Source organism: Acinonyx jubatus, chromosome A1 (genome assembly GCF_027475565.1).
Source record: "Acinonyx jubatus isolate Ajub_Pintada_27869175 chromosome A1, VMU_Ajub_asm_v1.0, whole genome shotgun sequence".
Classification (NCBI taxonomy): domain Eukaryota; kingdom Metazoa; phylum Chordata; class Mammalia; order Carnivora; family Felidae; genus Acinonyx; species Acinonyx jubatus.
Window position 1 is genome coordinate 7,827,184 of NC_069380.1, and position 27,073 is coordinate 7,854,256.

General features: G+C 44.1%; 1 protein-coding gene across 2 annotated transcripts in view; it reads right to left on the reverse strand.

Annotated features, from left to right (window-relative positions):
• FLT1 (fms related receptor tyrosine kinase 1) overlaps positions 1–27,073 on the reverse strand; it is a 174,591-nt gene that overhangs the window by 55,754 nt on the left and 91,764 nt on the right. For both annotated transcript variants that reach the window (XM_053212052.1, XM_027064615.2), the window contains exons 14-15: positions 20,952–21,260; positions 16,167–16,313 (exon numbers count right to left, since the gene is read on the reverse strand). In XM_053212052.1, coding sequence (XP_053068027.1) covers positions 16,167–16,313; positions 20,952–21,260 — 456 coding nt within the window. The remainder of the gene's footprint in view (positions 1–16,166; positions 16,314–20,951; positions 21,261–27,073) is intronic.

Consider the following 27,073-nt stretch of genomic DNA (forward strand, 5'->3'; position numbering starts at 1 on the left):
CATAGGTATGTACCTCCGTAGAAGAGGTAATATTGTTTTGTGCCTTTAAAAATTCTAAATAAAAGGCACCATACAGTAGATGCTTTTTCTCAACTTTTCCTATTTAATGATGTTTTGATATTTATCCTGGTTGATGCATGTAGAATAGAGTTCATTGTTTTTCAAATGTTTATTTATTCTGAGTGAGAGAGCCCAAGAGGGCAAGTGGGCAGGAGAGGGTGGGGCAGAGAGAGATTGAGAGAGAGAGGGAGAGGGAGAGAGACAGAGAATTCCAAGCAGACTACGCTATCCGTGCAGAGCTGGACGCGGGGCTCAATCTCACGAACCATGAGATCGTGACCTGAGCTGAAACGAACGCTTAACCAACTGAGCCACCCAGGCGCCCCTGGAGTTCATTTTTAACTCATGTATAAAACTCATATTTAGCTCATCGTATACAAAAAAATACACTTTTCTGCCATAAGGTAGTTTTCGCTTTTTTGCTCCCATGAAGAAGGCTGCCAGCGCACCTGTCCCAGACAGTTGTACATGGTTATGCACACATCTCCTTGTGCTGGGTTATAGAGTACACCGATTTTCAACTCCACCAAGAATTACAGAATGTCTTCCAAAATACTACTGATTTATACTTTCACTAACACTAAGAGCTGCCCTTCCCCATACTTCCCGATACTTGGAGCTATCAGATGTTTTAATTGGGGGCAAAATGACGGGTGTGAGACGGCATCTCACGGCGGTGTTAACCTACATTTCTCTGATTACCAGGTAGGTGGAACATGGAGCATCATTTTCCATTTTTTTTTTTTTGGCCATGAAGGCTTCCTTTCCTGGGAATTACCTCTTCATGTCCCCCACCCGTTTTTCTATTAGCCTATTTGTCTTTTTCGCAGCGATTTTAGGTTCTCTATATGTTTTGGGTACTAATTCCTTATTGGTTAAATATGCTGCAAGGTCCCCCTTTGAAACTTTGTGAAACTTTGTGAATTTTTAATACAAAAGTTTACAAAAGTTTAAAAAATTCTAATGTAGTCAAATTTGTTAATATTCTCAATTACCCTTTGTGCTGCTTGTTCTATTTTATTTTTTATTTATTTTGAGAGAGAGACAGAGACCGTGAGCGGAGGAAGGACAGAGAGAGACACAAACACACAGAATCTGAAGCAGGCTCCAGGCTCTGAGCTGTCAGCACAGAGCCCGACTCGGGGCTCGAACTCATGAACCATGAGATCATGACCTGAGCTGAAGTTGGACGTTCAACCGACTGAGCCCCCCAAGTGCCCCCTGTTGCTTGTTTTAAAAAGATATGCTTTCCTACACTGATATTAAAGCATTTCCCTTATATACTTTTTTCCAAAAATAAAATCTCTTAAGAAGATTTACTTAGAGATTTGCCTTTTTTCATTTAGGTCTTTAATCCATCTGGATTTTCTTTTGGGGGCGGTATGCGTGTGGTATAAGAATTTGATTTTTACCACATAAATAATCAGTTATTCCAGCATCGTTTACTGAATAATCTATTGTTCTCCCACTGAGTTATGATAACAGTTCTGTCAAGATACTAAGTTTCCATATATCTGTGTTTCTGTTTTTAGGCTCTTTGTTCACAGTGACCCATTTATCCCACACAAGTTATGACTGCTTGATAAAATGCGTCTTGATATTTGCTACAGTGTGACCCCTTCTTCTTCATAATTATCTCAGCCCTTTACACATCAATATGGATTTCAGTTTTAGCTGGTCGAATTCTGGGAGAAGTACTATTGGGATGTGGGTGGGGATTCCATTGAATTTATGTAATAATTGTGGGGAAAATTTGCATATTTGTTTTTAGGTTGAAACAAATGAAATTGCCAATATTTTTGACCTACAAAAATGGCTCCAAAAAGGTTCCACTAATAATAAACATTCCCATCCAAGAATATAAAATATCTTTGGGTTGTTTTGGGTATTCTTTTATGTCATCTGATAATTCCATGCTTTTCTCTTTAAATATCTTTTCGGTTACTTTTACTCCTAGATAGGTTGTAATTTTGTTGTGTTGCAAAATGGTACTGGCTTCTCTGAAGGGTCACCATATATGAATTTTCTTGTTCCCCCTTGGGTGTGAATCATTAGAACGAACACGGAGAACTCACTTAGAAACATGATGTTCTACTTTGTGCTGTTGAGATAAGATAATTTAATTGTAGGCCTGCTTGCTTCTAGAGGGATCACCTAAGTAATTTCTGACCACTAAAAATAAAAATTCCTGTCAAAACACGAGTTATTTCCCTTCGCTGAGAGAAGCTGTATCAGATTGGACGAACAGGGCACAGAGCAGGATTTGCAAGAGTAGATGTCTTCAGGGGCCGGGCGCATAACATAAATGAGTTGGGGATGAGATCATGGGAGAGGGACTGTGTCCCTCTGCGTTGTGTGGAGTGCTGAAGGACTGTCTCGCATCTAAAGGTGGAAGCATGAACTTCGCTCCAACCAGTTGGAATTGGGGAATTTGAGTCCAGTGTTGTCTTTTGAGTTTTAAAGAGAGAAATCTGGATTTTCGATGTTCAAGCTTATGATTTTTAAATGTCGGCAACCAAATCAACTTAAGTACATTTGCTGTGAGGGCCAACAGCAATGTATATGCTGTGTAGACTAGACACAGCTTTGACTCAGGATGTACGTGGGATGGCGCTATCATATTTAATGAAGCAAAGACCTCCATGATCTGGCTCCTGCCTATCTTCTTCCAGCTTCTGACCCTGCTACGTCCTTCAGCGTATCCTTGGTATGAGCCATACTGATCTGTTGGCAGTTCACGATAAGTCTCCGTGACTTTGAATGGTACGAGCCACCCAGTCATCCCAGTGAGCATTCATTTACTAATATTTAGCTCAAGGCTATCCCAGATCTTCTGAGGCACTCAAGCCCCTTCTCTATTACTCTGGTATCACCTTGCACATGCCTCTACTCTGACACTTAACATTTCGTAGTAAATTTGCTGACTTCCTTCCGGGCCCACGCCACTGCCTTATTCATTACCGAGCCCTCAGGGTCTAGCACTGTGCCAACAGATAGCAGACCCTCAGAATCCAAGGACACGGCCAAATAAACCAAGACCATGGAAAATGGGATTGAGGGGGTGAGAAAAGGCATGAGCTCTGCAGCGTTTGCTGAATATTATGAAGCCGAGGAAGGCAGTAGTTAACGCGGTCTCCCTGTGTGGCGGTATTGACTTACGACCTACGTACCCACCTCTCCCTGGGCTGTAAAGCTGTATGTCAGTTTTTATTACCTTAAGATTCAAAGAGCTGTAGATCCTAGAGCTTAGAAATGTAAACTCAGTTTCATAGGTCTGCTAGAGTAAAATTTTTACACGGAGTTGTTTTTGCAGGGACGTGTACTCCAAGGAAATCTGGTGACGGCACCCAGGGTAAGGGCTTGAAGCATCTACTATGTTGGCTGCTGCTGAGGGTTTTAGATCAGAGTTTGTGACGATGCTGGCCTATATATGTATCCAAGGGAGGCAGTCAGTTGAGCCTCCTACTCTTGATTTGGGCTCACGTCATGATCTCATGGTTTGGGAGTTCAAGCCCCGCATCGGGCTCTGCGCTGACAGCATGGAGCCTGCATGGGATTCTCTCTCTCTGCCCCTCCCACCTCTCTCTCTCTCTCTCTCAAAAAAAAAATATATATATATGCATATATATACATATATATACACACACATATACATACATACACAACCCCTTCAGTTTTTAGTATTTTCAAGGGATTTTATAATTAATTCTCTTTCTTTCCTCGATACCATAAGGGGAAGGACAATCATGCCATTTTATATATAAGCAGCACATTGTCCAGGGAAGGGCATGAAATAGAACTTTAATCCAATTCACCACTGAGTAGATGCATCTGTAGATCTTTTAAATTAACCTGTGTGACTACATCAGTGCATACCATGTGTTTTTCTCCTCGTGTTTACACAAAAAGCTGACTCATTGTTTCCTAAATTGGCCGGCTGGTCTGATCAGTGACTCCTGTTTTGATGCTCAGCTGAGTGTCTTAACTTCTCACTGACAGAACATGTCCATCCAGTTTGGCCAAATTAATCGACATAATCAAAACTCTCTTCTTCAGCCATCAAAGGCCTGTTCAGATGACACCTCCTCCGTGAAGCCTCCTTGGATCATACCAATCAGGGGTGCTGATCAACAGCGCATGGAATTTTATACCCTTCACATCGCGTACTTACAAATTGACTTGTACCCATTATGTGTAAGTTTTTCAAAGGTAAGGGTTAAGTTTCACTCGTTTTCATTTTCTCTAGAGTATGACAAAGTGTCTGGCTCATGGAATAGGGAATTAATAGATGTTAGGTTTAATAAAATAAAAAGTAAATTCGACGGGGTGGGGGCACTTGGCTGGCTCAGTCGGAAGAGCACGCAACCCTTGATCTTGAGGCTGTGAGTTCAAGCCCCACATAGGGTGTAGAGAATACTAAAAAATAAGTAAGTAAACATTTAAAAACGTTTGAAAAAAGTAAATTGTTATGATAGTGTTGGCTCTCCAGCAAAATAATTTCTTTGAGATTAGCCATGATATATTTCTGATAAACAGTAGCCATGAGGATGATGATGCATCCAGTTATAGGCCCATGATAAATCATACCTTTAGATTGATACCTCTTTTTTTTTTTAATGTCTATTTATTTTTGAGAGACAGAGAGAGAGGGAGGGAGGGGGGCAGAGAGAGAAGAGGACACATAATCTGAAGCGGGCTCCAAGGCTCTGGGCTGTCAGCACAGAGCCCTACGTGGGGCTCGAAGCCACTAATGAGTGAGATCATGACCTGAGCCGAAGTCGGACGCCTCACCAACCGAGCCACCCAGGCGCTCCTAGATTGCTACCTCTTAAAGGAACTGATTCGCTAAGAGCTGTATCTGAACAAAGCACCAGAAGAGCCAAAATAGAGATTAAAGATGGCTAAAGTGATCCAAGCACACTAGAGACTGGATGTCTGACTGACTTCCCACAAAGAACACAGAGGAGAGTTTACATATCCAGCCAAACTTCAGAGGTTTAGAAAACTATGGGTAAGAGAAATCCAAGTTTAGAACACTGCAAAGGCTGACAAGTTTGGGAAGTGAAGGATGATGGGCTCATTAAACGGCACTAAAAATGCAAATGATTCCAGTGTTCTCAAACGGTCGCCATGCAGCTGGGGCTTTCTCTGTTGAGAATTTTACCCTAAGGTCAAGCCACAGGGCAAAGCATTTGCAGATGTAAAACAAAACAAAACAAAACAAAACAAAACAAAAAGTTGAGGAAGCGTAGAATAATTTGAGACAGAGTGAAAAGCAGCCTGACGATAATATGTGTTAAGTTGAAGAGAATTATGAGATGCTTAAAACACATGGGCTGAAGGAGTTCTGATGGGCAATGTGATCCCTGGTGAGACAATTTGCTCTTTAGCCATGAAAAAGAGAAGAGGGGCTCTTGGAAAAGAATAAGATTGAGAACAGTGGGGGGGGAATGCTGTATAATATTCCTCTTCATGAAACCACTGAAAAAGGGAAAAGCCATAAACAAAGGTCCTTTCATTTGGGACAATGTCTATTGCTTCACTAGCTTAAGTTACAAATCTGGGTTATGCTAACAGAATAGTTTCCAAAAGCTGCCAAGAAATTGTAAACTGGTTGACTTGAAGGGGTTATAGTTAACGTGAGCACCTTGAAACTGTGCCAAACACACATGTATTTCTAAACATTTAAAAATGAAAAGCATTCTTGCGCCCTTTCGCGGCGAACTCGGCTGTTGTTCTAATGAAGTATTTCAAGATGATTCACTTGAAAAACGTGTCAGGAGGTGCTAAGTCTATAGTTGTACATAGCTGATAGCTAAGGTTTTAGAGTTCATATCTATAAATTATAAACCCACACATGTGCCCGGGCACACACATGCACTCATTCCTGCTTCAACACATTCCTGTGATATGTTCGGATTTGTCATAGCTCCTCGATGAGGTCGGATGCATTTATACTGCAGAATAGAGCCATTCATCCAAAGTGGCCATTCTGTGTAGAGTGAGGGAGTGTGTCTATGACCAGTAAAGTGTTAGCACTGCATCGCATAGAGGTCAAAGTCTAGAAAGTGTTTTCCATCAGCATAGGAATAGTTAAATTATGGGACTACATACCATATTAAAGGGTATGGAGGCTAAAAAGACAGGAGCAGGACATTATGTGCTGATACAGGAAGACCTCCAAGATACGCGGTGAACAAAGCAAGTCATCAAACAAAACACGTTGCATGATCTCAACTCAGATTTGTCTTAGAGATGCTGGCTTCTCTCTCTCTCTCTCCCTCTCCTCTCTTACCGGCACAGGGTTGGCTTTCAGTGAATAGCTGTTGAATGAATGAATGACTGAATCCCATTTATTATTTGCTCCACAAATATGGATGCCCTGCATGTGTATACCTGCACCTTACATAGGCAAAAAGCGGTAAAGTTGTTGACAAAATACAAATCACATACTTGACGTGTGTTAACTCTCCGTAAGGACATTTTTTATAGCTTATGCTCTTTCCGTGCCACGTGATCTTTCACAATGAAAACGTATTCGTGGATTATATAATTTAAAAAAAGATAGTCTTAAAAATGAAATTATGGGGGTGCCTGGGTGGCTCAGTCGGTTAAGCGTCCAACTCTTGATTTTGGCTCAGGTCATGATCTCATGGTTCACGAGGTTAAGCCTCGCATCAGGCTCTATGCTGATAGTGCAGAGCCTGCTTAGGATTCTCTCTCTCTTCCCTCACCCACTCGTGCTCACTTGCTCTCTCTCAAAATAAATAATAAACTTCAAAAAAAATGAATTATGGGCCTCTTTACCATCAGCAAAGAGTCACTGAAAGTTTAAAAGGTATACTATATATATATACACACACACACATCTCCAAATAGTTTAACATTTGCAAAACTTTCAATTTTTTTTAATGTTTATTTATCTTTGAGAGAACGTGAGCAGGGGAGGGGCAGAGAGAGAGGAAGATACAGAATCCGAAGCAGGTTCCAGACCCTGAGCTGTCAGCACAGAGCCCGACGTGGGGCTTGAACTCACGAGCTGAGCCGTGAGATCACAACCTGAGCCAAAGTTGGATGCTTAATTGACTGAGCCACTCAGGTGCCCCCATTTGCCAAACTTAATATTGACTATGTATACAATGATGAAATATTTTCGAAGCAAGAAAAGTAGGTTTATACTTCACAACAACGTATAATTTTGGATTAAAGGGTCGCCTGGGTGGCTCAGTCGGCTAAGCATCCAGCTTCGGCTCAAGCCATGAACTCAAGTCATGATCTCACTGTTCGTGAGTTTGAGCCCTGCATCGGGCTCTCTGCTGTTAGCACAGAGACCACTTCAGATCTTCTGTCCCACCCCCACCCTTCAAAAATAAACAAACATTTAAAAAAAAAAAAACTTAAAAAAGAGGCTAAACCAAAATCTATTCCATCAGAAGACTGGCCCCCCTACAGAATGCTTGTGAGTATGTGTGTGTGTGGGGGGTGTGTGTTGGGGTACATGATATACGTTTGCTGTGCTTTATTTCATTTTTCAGTGGTGGCCGGCTGAATTATGATGGAGTTGAATGAGATGGCTAAACTAATATACAATCGAATCGTTTAAGGCTCCTTAGAAGCAGGAGATAATGCAAAAATGAAGCTATCGCTTGAATATGGGCTGGACGAGGAACGAACTTTCTCAGTTTGACTCTATTCAGTCACGTAAGCAATGGCAAATTCATAGACTAGGTTATCTCCAAATACGTTTGTTTCTGTATTTCCCTTCATTGGATTGGGACTCCCCAGTTGCATTGCTGTCCGTCACTGTAGGTCTGGGTTAAACTGTTTCAAGTTTGTACTTGGGGGGACGAGGGGTTCCAGTGTAAATTCTGGACACGTGAAACAGAAAAACCTCATTGAATCGTTCTGCTAAGAGACGGAGGTGCACAATTATCTAAGGTAGATCGTCAGGCAGTCTTCAGTGTAAGCAGCAAATTGCAGATTGGGGGGTGGAGACCTCTTCCCTCTCCAAGCGCCCAGACAGCGGCTATTAGTTTTGGGGTTAGTGACTTTGGACAGGGTGCAGTCCTGAGATCTCTGGGGTGAGCTCTTGGAAGGGTCTGCCCTCTCTCTTCCCCCATCTCATCCTCATATGTCTCGATTTCTCTTCTCTTTGTTTTTCTTCATTCCCAAGTTCTTTTTCTCTGCTACTGGTCCCTCAAGCACTGGCTGGTCGTCAAACAAAACAGGCTGCTGATCTTGGCCGTGCTCACACTCCAGTTCCGTGCGTTGCAAGAGGTCACAAAAAGAATCAAAAGACGAGGTTCATTCACAGTCAAAAAGCTTTAATGGGTATAAGGTTTCTGTTTGAGGTGCTGAAAAAGTTCTGAAACTAGATAGTGGTGATGGTTGCACAACTTTGTGACTGTGCTTAGTGCCACTGAATTGTACACGTTAACGATTAAATGGTAAAATTTACGTCATGTGCATTTTGCCACACACACACACACACACACACACACACACACGCACACAAAGGCGGGGTGGGGGGAGGCCCTTTCTAAAGTGACGCTCACATTCTCAAGTTCGTTTTTTATTTCTTATGGCCTCAATTTTTCATTTCATTTGAAAATCAAGAGGACTTTCAGAAAGCACCAAAGACTCAAATGACCAGCAGACAGCCCCGCTATTTACGAGCGAGTCTGTGCGGTCTGCCGTGTGATCTCCTCGGCTGGGTCTTGCTGTGGCTCACACGTTTCAGGAGGCTTTTCTGGGCTGGGTGGGGATAAGGATGCTGTACCGGAAGGCGCATCCAGGCAATTTTCTTTGGGCAAAGCGTTATGATATGATTAGCTACATATGTATGTATGTGCAAGACCTAAATAAATGACAGTATTTCAGTAAAGAGTCATATTTGGGTGTCAAGATTGATTCTCCATAAATAACTTCTGGTGATTTTGAATACAAAAATGGGACTCTACCCACGGGTTATCTTACTTTTCTGAGGGTGAACCATGGTCGCACTGAACCAGCCAGACATCAACAAGCAGTCGCAGACTTGCGTAAAGTGTCAGTCTCCATTTCTTCACCACGTCAAGGCTGTGATCAAAGTCAGGGTTCCTCTTTCGTCTGGGGTTCAGCTTGTAGCTCTGAACTCCAGCAGTACCAATCAAGACGTTTTCCCTGCTGTTACCTCACTGTACTCTTTCCTTAATTCCACTCCTTTCTCCTCACCTTCTAAATGGAAGTCGATCCTTAGAAAAGAACCGAGTTTTGGCTCTGCAACATATTCAGAACGCCCCCTATGCTTATATTGTCGTCGGGGGATACGACTCAACCTTGAGAATTTGTTGGAAGATTCTGGCTGGGGAAAGAAGCTACTGGTATGGTCACTTGTGAAGCTTGGCCCTTCTTGGTCTGGGTACATGGACCCCCCGCCCCTTACCTTAAAGACACATATTGGAGAGAAAGGACACCGAGAGCAGCTGCTCAGCCAATCACATCAGTGGACTGATGGGGCTCGGTGGGGGTGATAAATAGAGCAGTCAGCTCCCCCTCCCACGCACTCCCCAACGTGTTCCAGGAATCCTGTACACGCTTTCCTGAAATGTTTCTTCATTCATCATGCACCATAAAGGTGGATTTCATAAGAAAAGACAATTACCACTCAGGTTTTGCAAAAGATAATTAACATTTCTGAATTTTATGTTCCGTAAGACATCAAGCGAAGCTGTGGATTCTGAGGGTGACAGTCACATTATTACCCCTAGGTATTAACACCCTCACTCACTTCTCTCCTCTACCTTCCTCAAGATCTTTCCTAGCTCTATGAAAACCACTTTGTATTTCAGCCATCATTTTGTTCCCCCTGAAGTCCGAGGGCAGCTGGTCACGTTGATGTGAATACGCACTTTCAGGTGAAGATGTTTCCTATCAGGGATCTAGTGGTGACAGGAAAGATGTCCCTTTCAGGTCATTAGATACATAGTCCTAGTAACCAAGATCCAACTTAGGAAGCAGTATTAATCAGCGGGTCAGAGTGATTCTCTCCCACCCTAGCCTCAGGCTACTTAAGAGCAAATCTATTCTTCCTCAGCTCTTTGTTGTTTCCAATCTTAAAATAGTCTAATCTTAAACTTAAAATAGCTCTAATCTTAAAATAGTCTGAAACGTTTTGCTGCCATAGAAATGTAATTTACGCAATAGGTCGCTGACCGTTTCTCGGTTTAGGGAAGGCTTTACCAAAAACGTCTCAGGGTGGCACTGTTTTCTGCTCTCTTAAATATTTTCGGAGGAAAGTTTGTTACTTTTTCCAGCATTTTAATGACTTTTTCAGAAATCCCACTTTTCTCTGCACAATCAGGTTTGCGCTTGTTATCGATGCAAAACGAAGCTAGACAGGCCTTCTTCTGGATCCGCTTCGCACCCTCATCTGGGGTCCTTACGGTGCCATCCGCTCCGTGCCAACAGCCCCACCTACATGCTTGCTCAGCTCTGTCACAGCTCTGAACATTTTTAGGACCTCGGTGGAGAATCTGGGAAGAGTGTGAGGTAGAAAGGTGACTTTCTGATCATTTTGGAGGAACTGCCGGGCCCTTGAGAAGGTGGCTGGAGCAGTGCTGAGGAGGAGGTCGTATGTCCTCCACGGTGACTTCAGACCATTGCCCCAAGGCTGGGTGCAAACCCTTTAAATTTTCGACCCAATGGAAATGGATGTTTCTTAGATGAGCTTTGCAGCCCGTATGCTCCTGAGAATCAAACCATACTCGAAACAGCCAGTGGCCAGTAGAATCCACCCCTAACTTGCCATCGGTCCTTCCGTGTTATATTGGTCTTTCCTGTCCGGTCCTGGACATTCTACTCACTTTAGCTGATCAATTCTCTCTTCACCTGTCTTTTCAGAGTAAATATGTCTCAGACTGCCTTTCTCTTCAACACTCTTCAGGAGAGACAGAGACGGAGCCGGGGAGGGGCAGAGAGAGAGGGAGACACAGAATCTGCAGCAGGCTCCGGGCTCTGAGCCATCAGCCCAGAGCCCGACGCGGGGCTAGAACTCACAAACCGTGAGATCATGACCCGAGCCGAGGTCGGACGCTCAACCGACTGAGCCACCCAGGAGCCCCTTGAGATTTTATTTCTAAGTAATCTCTATATCCAACGTGGGCTCGAACCCACAACCCTGAGATCAAGAGTCGCATGCTCCACTGATCCGGCCAGGCGCCCCGTGGGCATGCCTGCTTTTAAAAAGAAAAAAGTTTTAAATATTTTTTATATGGTTTACATTTTTAACATTTAAGAAATAAACTGCAGTCTTTGGGGAGCTTAAGCTTTAAGGGTTAGAAAGGAGAAAATATTGTTTGACCAATATGACGTTAATGTCCACGGAGTCACTAAAACTGGTGACTTGGGAGTGATACGCAGGCACAGTCAGCCCCACACGCCCAGTGTTCGGAATGTGGGCCCCAGAGTCAAGGTCTGGTCCCAGCCTCTGCCCACCAGGCACCGGCTCTGTGATCTGGAGGCAGCTATTTCTCCTCTCTGTGCGTCTGTGTCCTCGTTCCATCCTTTGGAAAACAGGCGTCGTAATTTAGCAAGACTCCTAAGATTGTTATGAAGGGGAAACTAATCGACCTTAGTGACGCGCTCAGAACAGGCACAGGCACCCAGTCAGCGCTCGTGAAGTTAAACTACATCTGCCAAATGCATCTCCTAACGGTACCTACCTCTGATGACAGTTGTGAAAAGTGAACGAGGTCTTTGTCAAGGTCACACCGTGCCTTGGTTCCTGGTTGAGCGCTCAAGGCATTTTTATTTAATGAAGAAGACCTGTTAAGCTATTCGGTCTTCAGAGCTTTTAAAAACAGGCACACATAAAACTAGAGAATAACTCTTCCGTGACACGAACTGCAAATAAACCAGACATCGAAGGAAAGGAAGAGTCCCGACGTACTAGAATGAGAAAGAAGGATCTCCAGTGGAGGCAGCCTCTGTGGTTCCCAGGAGGGGAAATAAAGACCCTCCAGGAGTGGTGGGAGTCCAGGGTGACTTGGGGCCCCAGAGGCCCTGGAGGGCCGGCAGCTGGGCTGGCCTGGAGGGCCGCCCCATGGGTGGTGGGCGTGTGGTTTGCAAGGTGCCTGCTTGCTTCTCCCCGGGGTTGCCCTGGCGGAGGCTGCCTCGCGTCCCCCGTGCACACGCTTTCCGGGGCCTGTGTGCTTATCATCCCTTTTTTCCTGCAGATGCCCCGTGGCCTACTGAAAGAAAGTAGGCCTACTCAGCTTTCGTCAGGCTTTCTCGAAACTGCATTTCTTCTCTAGGATGGCTGTGCCCCACTGAAGGGTTTCCTGAAAGGAAATGAGGAGGGAGGAGAAAAGTTCTCCCCTTATGGTCTTTCAGCAGGCATTTTATGGCCACTCGTCCTGAGCACAAGCTCTCACGTGTGCCCTGCTTCCTCTCTCATATTTTCTTTGGACTCGGGTGCGTTGCCATTTAACAAATGACAATGATGATGGGCCAGATCCTATCAATGACCCAAGGCCACCGAAATCCTCTCGGTATATAAATGTTTTTTGAGTCGCCACGTGTCGCAAGTCTTTAAAGGACGTGCAATTTATTTTCTGGCTCTTTAAACTTGAAATAATCAGCTTAACTGATTTCAAGCCATTATCTATTTATATTTGATTATATGTTTTCTATTTGTAAATGTTGTATTTATATATTTCATTACATATATTTAATTGTATATTTTAGTTTTTTTTAATGTTTGTTTTTGAGAGAGAGAGAGAGACAGAGACAGAATGTGAGCAGGGGAAGGGCAGAGAGAGGAGGAGACACAGAATCCGAAGCAGGCTCCGGGCTCTGAGCTGTCAGCACAGAGCCCGACGCGGGGCTCGAACCACGAACCGTGAGATCGGGACCTGAGCTGAAGTTGGACACTTAACCGACTGAGGCACCCAGGTGCCCCTTAATTATATGTTTTATATTTGTAAATATACATTTATAATTATATATTTCATTATACATTTAAGTATTATTTAGGCTTTAAAATTTACTCTCAGTATAGCTTTCCAAAGGCTTTGAATCCCAAGCAGGCTCCACACGGTCAGGGCAGAGCCTGATGTGGAGCTCGAACCCACGAACTACGAGATCATGACCTGAGCTGAAATCAAGAGTTGGATGCTTAACCAACGGAGCCGCCCAGGTGCCCCAGTTCAACTCTAATTCTTTAACCCACATCCAAAGTATGAAAACTCAATGTCAGCCAAATTTACGTCTTCCAAAGGAACACCCAACATCTTAGATTAGTATTTTGTAAAATGTAGTTGGTGATCAAGTTAGTTGGGGGAATACTTTAAAGAAGTTTGCCTGGTTTCTTTAAAACAGGACTTCTTGAAGTCTTTAATATACTAACGTGGACTCTGAATCGCTAAAGGGAGACTATTCCAGGCACTGTTTCCCAACACAAACGTATGTGTTCATTCATGTGTTCATTCATCTTTTTGTTGGTAGAATGCCTCAAGGGATTCGTTTTCTGTGAAACAACCTATCTTAATAGTGTGTCATTTTGGGCAAATCATTTTACCTCGCTGGGTCTAAATGTTCTATTCTACAAATGGAACTAGAGATACCCCAACGGTCCCTTTAGCTTTAAAAATCCTAAGATAGAGTCTCCCCAACCACCTGGAAGTCCAGACATCTGTGCTACTAGGTGAACCTCGCTAAGGACATAATAAAATTTTCTGAAAAACGTTCATCCGTGCCTTTGCTCGTGAAACATTTATCGGTTGCCAATCACTATGACAGCTTGGAGGACAAAAAGAGAAGACACAAATAAGAGGAAGGTTGCACTGTCTGCCCTCAGGATGAATGTGATATGATGGCAAACATGGAGTGAGAGAGCAGACCCACAGTAAGAGAGCAGTGGGAATAGGCACAGATAAACCGATGATCACAGAACAACTCAGTAAGAGCGAAGAGAAGCAGTCATGAATAATAAAGACGCCGGGAGGACCTGCCCCCTCTGTGCAGGAGATGAGTAAGACTTTCTGGAGAAAGAACACCTGACTTGGGTCTTAAGGGACAGGGAGGCGTTCGATGAAGGCAAGGCACTCCAGGCAGCGGGGACACAAGAACAGAAGAAGCAGAGGGCGTTGAAGCAGCACAAGGAGTCCCGGGATCTACAAGAGCTTGGAGACGGCTAGATCTTAAGGTTCAACAGGGGAGGGTGAACTTGGAGTTGGGGAAATAGCGAGGGCCAGTTGTTGAGGGCCTCCTCTGTCAGACGCTTGAACTTGGGATAGGGAGCCCGTGAAGACTTGCAAACAGGGAAGTGCCAGGTTCACAGCCGCCTCTTATCCAGCTGTGTAGAAAACAGATGCAAAGAGAGAAAAAAGAGGCGGAGAGACCAGTCGGGAGATGTTCTCTGAACCCAGAAAATGACAAGAGGACAGCGGAGGGAAGGGAGAACTTGAGGCATATGTCCTATTTACGTGCATAACCCGGATAGCCTGGTGACAGACCAGAGAAGGACGGAGGGGAGGTCACCCGCTTCTGGTGTGGACGATGAAGCAGACGACGTAGTACGAGAGGAGGCGCTGCTCATGGAGAAAAATGATGGGACGTGGTGAGTTTGGGACTGGCCTAGAGGAAGGCCTTTCTAAGATACCTTAACGTTGGAGATGGTCTACCACAACCCCTTTGTGAGCATCAAGCTCAAACGGAGATTCTGTTTTGAGCGGAGGACTCACATTTAAGGACCATTCTGTATTGCCAGTCAGTCATTTGATTTCGGTTGTTGGGCTATTGTAAATAAACGGCAGTTTTGGGGCGCCTGGGTGGCTCAGTCGGTTGGGCGTCCGACTTCAACTCAGGTCACAATCTCGCGGTCCGTGAGTTCAAGCCCCACATCGGGCTCTGGGCTGATGGCTCAGAGCCTGGAGCCTGTTTCCGATTCTGTGTCTCCCTCTCTCTCTGCCCCTCCCCCATTCATGCTCTGTCCCTCTCTGTCTCAAAAATAAATAAACGTTAAAAAAAATTTTTTTTTAATTAATAAATGGCAGTTTTACTTTTAATATAAGTGGAATTATTAAGTAAAATTTTAAATGAGTTTCTTTTAATCTTATTTAACCACAAAATTATCAGGCAGGCAACAGACAGTGTTGATACTTACTGATTTAAGTCTGGTGGTTTTCGGTATATTTTTTATTGAAAGAAAATTAAGACAGGACCATTAACTTAGATTTTTTTTTTTAAACCAGTATTCTATCATTTAAAATAGTCTTCTTTTTACCAAGTCATTAAAATTGATATAGGTGAATTAAAAAGCTTCTAGGGGTGCCTGGATGGCTTAGTCAGCTGAGCGTCGACTTTGGCTCAGGTCATGATCTCACGGTTCACGGGTTCAAGCCTCGTATCCGGCTCTGTGCTGACAGCTCAGCCTGGAGCCCGCTTCAGATTCTGTCTCCTGCTCTGCCCCTCCCTGGCTCACACGCTGTCTCTCTCTCTCTCTCTCTTTCAAAAATAAATAAAAACTAAAAAAAAAAAAAAAAAAAAAGCTTACAAAACTACCCTGAACTTCATATACAGCAGATGTTCAAAGTTCTGCCATACCTCAAGCCAAGGAACCAACTCCTCACTTTCTCTGTTAAGCTGAACTGACACATTTTCTGAGGGGCTCTTACCATTTCTTTATGAATGTACCATTTAAAGCAGATTCTGTATGGATCCTTCTACAGGGTTAGGAATATGGTGTGCAAAAGAACTAACTCTAATAATATTCCTTATTAGACGTTAATATAAACAATGGGGCACCTGGGTGGCTCGGCCGGTTGAGCGTCCGGCTTTGGCTCAGGTCATGATCTCGCGGTCTGTGGGTTCGAGCCCCGCGTTGGGCTCTGGGCTGACGGCTCGGAGCCTGGAGCCTGCTTCGGATTCTCTGTCTCCCTCGCTCTCTGCCCCTCCCCCGCCCCCGCTGTCTCTCAAAAATAAACATTAAAAAAAAAGAAGAAGTTAATAGAAGCATGACCCAGAGCTCTGTCCGCAAGTGTTTCTCAATGTACAGAGCTGAGAGGAATGTTAAAGGAAGAAGAGAATGATGAGAAAGAGGGAATTCGAGGAAAACAATCTCTTACCGGGTTCCTGCTGTATTTGGTGGTTGTTTTTAAACCAGGTTATCTGAGGCTCTGGGACACCAGTAACATGACAGCGGAACGTGCTGGAGCTGCTGATGGCCACTGTGCGATCACTGAGGCTTGTCAGGAGGCGTGGTGCTTCCTGATCTAGTGAATAAAGAAAGGGGGTTGTTACTACTCATTAGCTGTATTCCTTGTTACAAATGCACATCAATACTTCACATACAGAGAGAAGCAGCAAAACTCAATCGTCAGGTTTCCTTCACATTTTGTTCCCTAAGTTCTCCTTCTACCGTTAAACTACTGCGTCGTCTTTCTTGAATTGCTACGATCAATGGAAATTTGTTAGAACGCAGAGTAAAATCAAGAACAGAGCCCTGTATTTTTAGGTTTCAGGATCAAGGTGTTTTTGGTTTTTTTCGCCTGGCCAACCAGTTTTCCTTTTGTGAGAGAAGCTTTTCAAAATCCTGAGGATTTTGCCTACTGTTTGAGGAGCTTAAAAAGGAAAAAGGCGATTTTGGATACAGGCTCGTAACCAATCTTTCCAGAAATCCTAGTATTCTCGTGATGAGCTAATGTAATTTTGTGTGTAGTTTTTTTGATGTGTTTCTGAGGCCACGTCTGTGTTGCTCAGCTGTCCGTAACCTAAATTGTAAGGTATCAGACCCAACAGGAGAACTACGTGGACTTTGGAAGCTTTATTGATTATTTCCTTCCTTCACCCCTTCCCCAGTGCAAGCAACCGAAGGATTAATTCAAGAGGCAGAGGCAAAGGTTTGTGGTTTTTGCACTATATAATAGTACAAGTATTGTATTTTATATTATTTTCTCTTAAAACATACAAATATGATACAATACAATTTATTTTAATAAAATGCCGACCGATATAGTACAACAACAGGAATTTAATACATTAGGATACAATACATTACAACATTAAAATCCCACATTGGAACAGCAGCACCCCGAGGCCCCAGTGAGTACAGCGTCTCTATGTAACAAAGTAGTCAGTCCTGCTGATGTGTATACATTCTGGTTAGGCGAGTGCTGCATGGGTAGCTCAAGCTTCCAAGGTGAAAAGGACGAAGAAGACAAGTCCTAACCCTCCCGAATCCTCCTCCTCTCCCCCCGCCCGTGTTGCAACTCCTGGAACAGAAATCAAGAGTTTTGGCGTGACTTACGCATTCTGCGCCACTGTCTTCAATCAGACAGAGGGAGCTTTCTCTGGCCCTTTTGCATTTCCTCATCTTATTGTACTAACGCTGTGAAAGCAGCCAGGGAGTAATCACAGTGCTCTAAGAAGTGACACACTGCAGTGGCCTTGATTCCCCCGTCCCTGCAGGGTTCTGCCCGGTCCCACAACCTTTCTCTTTTTGCTCCTGCAGGGAAACTCTCAGGATGAGCATTGGGTGAAGCAATTTAGAAATCTCAGGTGAAAAAGCAGATTATCATGTAACTCGAACAGCACGTTGACCCGGCAGGGTTACTAATCTGGCAGGAGGAACAGCATTCTCATTAAATTTTGATTTCCACGCTTCTCGCTGGTCTTTCCTCACTTTACACAACATGGGATCTGAAGGCTAAAAAGAGGGTTGAGAGGAGAGCCCCGACATAGAAACTCTTCAAGCGTAGAGTGGAATGAATGATTGCCATGGCCCTTTCCCCTTCTGTCGGTGTATCTTTCCTAATCTCTCCTGCACCCGCCCCCCAGGCAGAACCATTTCAACATTTCTGTGTTGGCATTCTGGGCCACCTGTCACGTGGTGTTTCCCAAAAGAAAATGCAGTCAGATAGCAACATCTTCAAGTCTGATCACTTGTACGTGCTTGATTGTTACAGTTTCGACATTTTTTTTTTTTTTTTTACACAGCAAAGACTCTAAACAGATTGGTGAAACAACAGGATAACGAAGAATGGGGTCATATTACTATTTAGTCTAGTTCAGGTGGCAAGCCAAATTTGACAGATCTCGTTTAAAACTCAGACACACCTCACTGAGTTACACCTTTAATAGCTACCCCTACCATATTTACTATTTCAACCATGCACTAAATAGGATACAGCAATCTGTCATCGCCCATAGGCCTTATTATCAAAAAGGAAGTCTGGATACAAGGCCTCCAACACCCAAATTATTACCGTAGCTACAAGCTATAGCATCACCAATGCAGACAGGATTCGGCTTCCCTGACAGGTGTACTGGAAACAATGCCATGAGAGTTCCCAAAGGCCCTGTCTGCCCTGGACACACTTCAGGCAAGAGAGAGGTGGCCAAAGGCTGCAGAATAAGCACAGGACCCCCCATTAAATACAAAGTTCAGACAAACATATTTTTCTTTGTACCCATTTCTGAAAAAAAAAAAAAATGCCCTCCTCTGTGAACAGTCTCATTTTCGACCGGTTTCTTTAATGACCAGTCAACCAAGGAATCATTTTATCCATTCGCCCTTTATACCTCATCATCTGTTTTGACATTTTAAGTGAGAAAGGTACACTGAGCCCTTGTTCTTAAGCCTCAGTGGCTGGATGGAATGGGTAGCTGCTTTCCACAACTTAACAAAGGGAAGCTGATCCCTGCCAACTGAGAAAATCAGAATTAACAGAGTATTTCTGCTGGTTATCAATAGCCAAAGATCACTCCCCACTGGCTCTTCACTGCTATGGCCCCAGAGATCTGCCTGGTTTCATAAAGATCTCGTTTTCTCTTCTCCACTTGGAATGGGGACTGAGGAACCAGCCTCACGTCCTCTACTCCAACTCAATCATCCTCCACATTAGGCTCTTTTTTCTTTCCCTTTCCCCCATTCTCCTCCTCCCCTTCCTCCACACCCAAAAGAGTGACTAATACGAAACACAACCCACCCAGTTGGTCTTTCTTTCCGAAACTCTCTGGACGGACGAATTCCACAGTGAACAATGAATTACTCGATGGAATTCTTAAGATCATCTCCCGCAAATACTAACACCCTTCCCCTCCCCGCGAAGCTCGCAACTGCAATTTCAAGGGGAAGGAAATGATCGATTCTGCACGTCTGATTTGCCATCTTTTCCAGAAGTGATATCCCTCAGCCGTTTTCCTTGTGTTTTCAGCTTTAGTCCAAATCGAGTCCCCACGATCTGGGGCACTGAGGCATTGTTTCCCGAAGGAACACGCTGACTTATAATGAACAAAGACGCCAGGCAAAAAGAGCCATAGGTAAAATTTCAAGATACAATTGATTATTCTTTCCTCTGGGCTGACAACTTCCAGGTTCCTAATTGTTTTCAGAGCATTTGGGGCTCCATGAAACGGGCATTCTGGGGAAATGCTATTGTTTACTCCTTCACACTTGACAAAAGCAATTCCCACGTGAAAGACAAGTTTAGCCCGTGGGACAGGGTCTGTTACCTAAAGGAGGAAACGGTCTGGTGAGTTCCCAAGCCTGAAAAGTTGTCATATGTCACCTTCTATTGAGCTGCCTGGCCACTGTGTTCTCAGCCCCAGCTATTTGGGTCCCTGGAGGTTGTTTTCCAATAGTCCATGCAAGTCACATATAATGATCGATCATTGATGAAAACAACAGAACAATGCATATTAAATTGGTGAAAAAATCACTTTCCCCTCAAATGCAAGCCTACAAGAGATTATAATCTCTCCTGATTTAAACACGGCTCCCTGAATTCTGCTCCTGGGATTTTCCCATTTCTTAATCCCCCAAAAAATCCTATCACCATCTGCATACAGGGAAAGTGGACTTTGTTTGACGGGCGCATTTAGAAGAATGCATTCAACCTTCAGTCACGATAGCCTTGATTTCCTTGATAAACGGATCGTGGTTTGTCTCTGAATGCCATCACTGAGAGAGAAGGGAGTTCTTTAAAAGAATAACCAGGGGACAAATACTCGTAAAATGAAGGCAGGATCCACTTTTTGTCAGAGGCGGTCAGTGGCTGCTGGTCCACTCAGAGGCCCCGTGCTGACCAGTGGCCTGGTTACCCGGATTACGAACCGGCTGGACTCCGGTGGGCATTCTTAATTCATACTGTGATAAAGCTTTAATACCTCTGAACTACACCAACATCTTGCACTCCTGGGGCCCATTTTAGAACTCCAGTTTAAGATTAATGTGCTTCATGTAAAAATAATAATAATAATAAAAAGCATTTTCAAATAAATAAGCATTATAACTTGCTATCCAGGTGCCATTTACAAATCAAGAGCAGAGGAAATAGTACAAAATAAAACCAGGCGGAGGTCCGACAGAGTCTCAAGTTCAACTGTACTCGTTCTGAGCTGGAAGATTAACTTATTCACGTCCATCTTTGGCGGAAACCAGCGCACGTGTTTAAATTATTCAGTTTGCGTAGCTTCGACACTTAAAAATACAAAGAGGCTGGCATCAGAGTGGGAGGAAAGGATCAGTCCCAGGTTGTTGTTTATCAGGCAGGAGGAGACAGCAAAGACTGACAAAAAAAAAAAAACAGAGAATGCGCCGCAGGGATCCTCCAAATCCAAACGCGCACCAAGTCGGCCCCAGAGAGCGAGCCCCTCAGCCTGAGTGGGGAGCCCCGGGCTGGGACCTTGGGAGCTCAACATCACTATCATCTCCAAACTCATTTTGGGAGGAGCATCTCCTCTGAGCCGGAAAGTTAGCAACAGTGACAATAAATCAAGATGATATGAGACAACTGTTACTTTTTAATGAGTCCTTTAATGTTTTACATTATTTTGTGTGGTACAATCATTCCTTGTGCTTTTAAATTTGGAGATCCGAGAGAAAACAGCCTTTTTGCTGCAGTGCTCACCTCTAATTGTAACTTCTTTCTTCTGGAGGATTTCTTCCCCTGTGTATATGTTCCTGGCTCTGCAGGCATACGTGCCTGAATCTTCCAGGGAAGCATTCTTGACGGTGAGATCGAGAGTAACAGAGTATTCTTTAGTGATGGCCATTTTTTGCTTGCTGATACTGTGATGCATTGTGCGGTTTTTAACTGTCCGCAGCAAAAGCCAAGTAATGTCTCTGTATAAGAACTTGTTAACTGTGCAAGACAGTTTCAGGTCCTCTCCTTCCGTCGGCATTTTTTCCAAGTTAACGTGAAATCCGTTGGGCACGTCTGTAAAACAAGAACAAAGAGCTTCAGTTCGTAGAAAACTCAAGGCGTCTCATCCGGAGACAGTCACAGATCTTAACAACCGTTCCTACACGAATTCTCTCAGCATCAGCCTTAAAAGGATGAGTATGTGTCTCTTCCTTTCTGGGGAACTGATCCAACATAGGTAAGAGCCACCTAAGGGCAGCCCATCAGAAGCGAGGCAGGAAATGCAAAGCAGGCTGATTCGGGGGGGACATTTTCCTTGTTTGGGGCAACAGAGTGGAATTTGTTTTACAACTTGGAATGATGACCACGTTTCCCATTTCTTTAGTCTGCACAGGACTCCTCCTGGTGACTGGGCGAAATGGGCAAGTCGTAAAAGAGCCATTTGAACTAAAAACCAAGGATGGGGGGGACTTGGGTGGCTCAGTAGGTTAAATGTCCGTCTGTAGCTCAGATCACGGTCTCATGGTTCACTAGTTCAAGTCCCGCTATTTGCACAGAGCCTGCTTCTCATCTTCTGTCTCCCTCTCTCTGCCCCTCCCCTGCGCACCATCTCTCTCAAAACACAAATATTTAAAAGCATTCCTCTCTCTCATGGGTTTCTCCTCGTGCCTCTGTTTCTTTTTAACAACAAAAAAACAAAAACCAAAAACCACAAAAAAAACCCAAGGGTAGTTTAATGGTCAAACTTCTCCAAAATAAGTGAGGAAGTCCCAGGTACGTGGTAGGAGACTTGAGCCATGCTGGTCAACACCACTTTAAGCCTAGACTTTTCCAGTAAAAAAACCAACTGGTCTCCCCAGTTTCCTACAATTGGATGGATAGTACCCATCCTGCTGGGGTGCTATCTACCTTGCCTGCCTGCCCTTGGCTGGCACAGTGGGCAGAGAAGAGCCACGGCACATGCTCAGGTACCCTTTCAGGGGGACGGTCCTACTTGGACATACGAGCACAAAATGCAGTCAACTCATCTGGAAGAGCCGCCGGATGCTCCGATGGGGGAGGGGGAGAGTAATTTCTAAAAATCAAGTTTACTCTCAAAAACGTAGGGAACACCTTCTGAAAGCTACTGTGCCATCAAAAGCCATTTCTCTCCTGTCAATCCCCAGCTAACCATCTCTGTCTGCAGCAACACCTCAGGAGCGTGCCTCCTCTGCTTTCTTAACCTTGACCTTCACTCAGCTTTTTGCGCTCAAGCTCCCTGGTCTCATTTGGGAGCATTTCCCCGGAGGATTTAAAAAAAAAAAAAAAAAAAAAAGAAAGAAAAGAAAAGAAATCATTGGTCACTGGCCCCGAACTGACCTGCTCTCAAAACCCTCCCATTGCTTGTCACTTGGTGGCATGTCTGTATTTGAGCAAAGAATTTGGGCCAACATTTTACAAAGTACTTTGAAGATGAAAAGCATTATGTTCTGCTATTATTATTATTATCCGTTGCACACAAAGCTATAAAGAAACCTTTAAACCTTAGGGGGACAATAGTCCAAAATTAGATATCATATCAACTCTTTCCTAAATCGGACTTTGCTTGTTTTTCTGATTTTTCTGGGCTTTGACTTTATTATAAAGTGTCACGTCTGAAGAAATGCCAAAGTATTCATTTGAAACCTGGGAGCAGGGGGTAACAGTGGCTTATGAAGCTGTCAGTGGCTGGAGAGGAGACCAGCAAAGGTTTTCCTGCTTTTAAAATGAAAAGCTAAGAATGGGTCAGAAGATGCCGAAGCAGCTAACAGTCATTTTCAACATAACAATAAGGTGTCAGAAATAGCCCCTCTAACTCAGCATCTTTTTACATTTGGGACATTTTCCAAGCCTGAGGAGTAAAACGTCAGCCGTCAGCTTCTTCACAGATACCAGCCGTCGTGTGCACACGGGCCACAGTCGAATCATTTCTTCAGAGACCCCGGGCTTGCCATTTATGAGGTCCCGTCCTGGCGGTTAGAACCCAAGCGAGCCCAAGTAACACCATTGAGATCATGCAGAGTTTCTATTTACTTTAGTGATTTGAAACTTCCTGTGGAAATAGCTCACAGGTTTCCTGATGGAAGATTTTGTTTATCTTTGCCAAGCACCACGAGGAATCTCAAAATAAAATGCATTTAGTGACACTGGGAAACCAGGGAGATAAGGCAGTGCTGTTCCTGCTTCACCCCCAGTAATTGCTAACACACCCAGCCCTAGTCCCGCGGAGTGCCAACAAATGGCAAAAACACACACACGGAGGCAAAGAAAAGAACCAGCTGGGTTTTGAGGTCTGCTTCTCACACCGTTAGCGAAGTCACTTTAGTTCATGTCACCAGACAGCCTCTTAGAAACGACTCTCTCTCAGGCATTCTCTTCTGATCCATAGAAGATGATAAGTAAAACGTCCTAACACTAGTTAACGAATCCAGAGGGATTTTTTTCCTCTCAATTCATGTGGATTTGTTTTTTTAGATGGAGTACAAAAACAGACCCAGGAAAGAACTGCCTTCTAATGAAGCGAAAGCAGGCGACCTTCCCACACTGGCGTATCTGTTGCAGATTTCGGCACAATCCTCGTCGGCACCAACTAATTCATATCACATCCATGGCATCTTATGAGATGTCATGGAGAAGAATCAATCCTTGCTGGGAAGAGATATCTGATTTAGGGGTAGGTGCAAGAGTAATCTATTTACACAGGCGTGTATTAGGGGATGGACATTTTGACTCAGTTGGATCAAACATGTGAATTAAGCTCACGAAACAGACAAGCATAGAAATGCACAGGTTGAGAGGTATAGCTTGTCAGGTCCTAATAAAGAAGGCTTTCCTTCTGCTGAAGAACAGAAATAACATTCCCTAAGAAGTGAGTGGTTACTAGAAAGTTGTTTGTTTGTTTCAAGTAGCTACTACGTGCAAGTGAATGGCAAAGTTTAGAGCAGAAGGGGTGGGGAATTCTAAAGGCCAAGGCCAACTTGTTTTCATTAGTTTGGAAGGCAACTGTGTTAAATTGTTATTATATTTTAACAAACGGGCAACAGGACTGAAATGAGGACCAGTAAGGATCCAAATCCAGATCTTTTGATTTAGAACAGGTGAATTTTAGATCTTTTAAACCAGTGTTTGCACTAGGTTAAGTATAAACACCAAGCAAATATGCATTCATCTTTCAGAAAATAGACATCGAAGGGGCAACATTCCTGAGTACTTAGCTCTATCTCTAGTTGACAATAAATCTCATGATAAGGATTTAAGAAAGAAAAGAGTCATAATTAAAAAAACAACAAATATAAGCAAATTATAATTACCAAAACTAGAACTTTTCAGGACTAGCAGAAAATAATTCAGAGCAATTCTATTCAGTTTAAGATTAAAGCTCTTGAATTTCTAGAGGAAAACACTGTAAGCCTCAAGTACGTATGTTTGACTTGAATTCTCATCGCCCCTTTCTGAGGACAAGCCTGGAGATCTAGAAAGGATTTCAGCCATCCCATGGTTAAAAACTGTATAATGTGGAAGGAGTAGGAGGGAATCTCTGCCTGCGTTCAACAGACATGCTGACCACAGACAGACACACAACAATGCAAAGTTCAGTAGGATGGGCTAGATATTGGTGTTGCAGTTGAGGCTGGTCATCAAATTCATCATTTCGGGGGACTCCGAACAACAAGGAAACAAACACAACATTCCCCTCCACTCTTGGTAACTCCTCTTCCGGTATTGCCTTCAGCTCCAGGCAAGAGGGGTCCCTGCCCTGGGCCTTTACTTGGCTCTATGCTGGCTGTCCTTCCCCCCACCCCCGCCCCAATATAAAGAGTCTGTGGGGTCAGGAAAGCATGCCACCCCAAGCCTGTGCCACCCCGCGTTCCATGTCTTTTTTTGGGGGGGGAGGGGGGTCCTGGGGATCCCAGAATTCCCTGTAAAGATGGCCTCAAGTCTGCTTCCAGACTGAAAAAGTCCTCCTGAGGTCAGACTGCTCATGAGTGTGCACACTTGCAGGTCCCAGGGAAGACTGTTAGGGGTGTGGACAGTACTTGGCTGACCATACACGTGGGTGCACTAGTGGGGCACAGCCAGGAATAGAAAGAGAAGAGGGGGGTCAGTTCCTTCTGCACCTTCAGGCACTGTCACATCCCGCTGTGGACCTGTGAGTAGTCCCCGAATTCGGCATCCGCGTCTCACATTTCGGGCCATCGTGGAGAGGTCTATCTGCCCATGAGAAGCCGAACCATAGCATGGTATCCGGTCTGGGCTCTGAGAACGTCAGGGCAAGGCTAGCCTCTTCTTTCTACCTGTTCAGATTTCATGCCCTCCTTCCCCCGGACCACCTCAGCCCTTCCTTCTCAGAGGCTCAGAGCACCACCGGACCACACGGTACCCACTGGCCATGTGTGGCTACCGAGCCCTTCGAATGGGGTGAGTGTGACGGCCAAGAACTGAATTGTATTCCATTTTATCTCAATTACTTTAAATTTTAAACACTGAAGCCGAACAAGGTTTTAAAAATATTGATCACATGTCAAGATGATGATATTTCGGATACACTGGCTTACATAAAATTCATCTTATTTTTTATTCTTCAAAAATGTAGTTTTACTGGAAAATTCTAAATTACGTGTGTGGCTTGTATTTCTATCGGACAGCATTGGCTTAGCGTCGGTAAATGCACCTGCCACCTTGCTGCTACACATGCCTCTTGATATGAGGATGTGACATTCTTTTTTGTGTTAAAACTGTCTTCCTATAAAGACGGGGCTTCACGGAGAGCCGTTCAAGTGCTCAGGGCAGCGCTGAACTATTCAATGGGGAGTGCCCACTAAACTTGTATAAACTTGTTGAACGTTCAGCACAGGATTGCTCAATCTTTTATACTTTAAATCATACGTACGGTGACTTAGGATTTGCATAGGAATTTGTTTCCAATCAAACATAAAGGACAGTACAAACCTTTGTTCCTAAGTGGTCCAAATCATCCCACACTGATAAGAGAACCAATATTGTGTGCAATGGCTATCTGAATCCTTCTCTAAATAAAGGAATTTTCCAACTTGGAGTAGATACAAACACGATTTCCCTTATACTTCTCAGCTGTAAGGGGACAGGGGCTGACCCGGTCTAGGAGTGGCTCTGCTGTGTCCCTCTTCACCTCTCCAAACCCCATTTCCTCACCTGGAAAGTGTGGGGGCTATCAGGCTGAATAGCCTCTCAAGTCTCTTCCAGCTCTCACATTCTGTGAGAATCTACCTCAGGAGATCTCCCACGACACAGCTTCTCTGAGGATTGGCTAACTTGCCGGAAGGCTCCCTGTGATCTGACATCCCATATGTCTCATGCAATCAGACCTACCTATTTCTTTCTAGAGAACTCTAGGCAACTGCTGCAGCCTGCCCCATGCAGCGCGAAGTTTCCAGAAAGCTGGCAAACTGCCCGGGTTTCCTCAGAAAATTGGGGGAGTGTGGAGCCAGGCAATTGTTTTTATACTTTGAGCTACTTACTTCCTTCCTGTACCCATGGAGGGACATAGGGAGTGCCATTTGTGTCCCTTGGACATTTTAAGATTTGCAGAGACCATCATATTTAAGGCTGAAAATCAGTAAATGCTACCAAAAAACAGCACATGAGTTACCGTCAACAAACTCAGTTTCAGAGTTCTATAGGAGAGCCTGATTCCTCAAAAGCAGAAATGACTTACGTTGTGAGACAATTAGCTTTTTAATTAAAAAAAAAAAAAAACACGTCATCAAAGGTTTGGTTTCCTTGATTATTACCAAACAACTGCTATGTACCAGACCCCGTGCCAGGTGCGGAAAAGAGTTTAAAAACGAGTACGACAAGATCCTAACCTCACGACCCAATCTGGGGAGGAA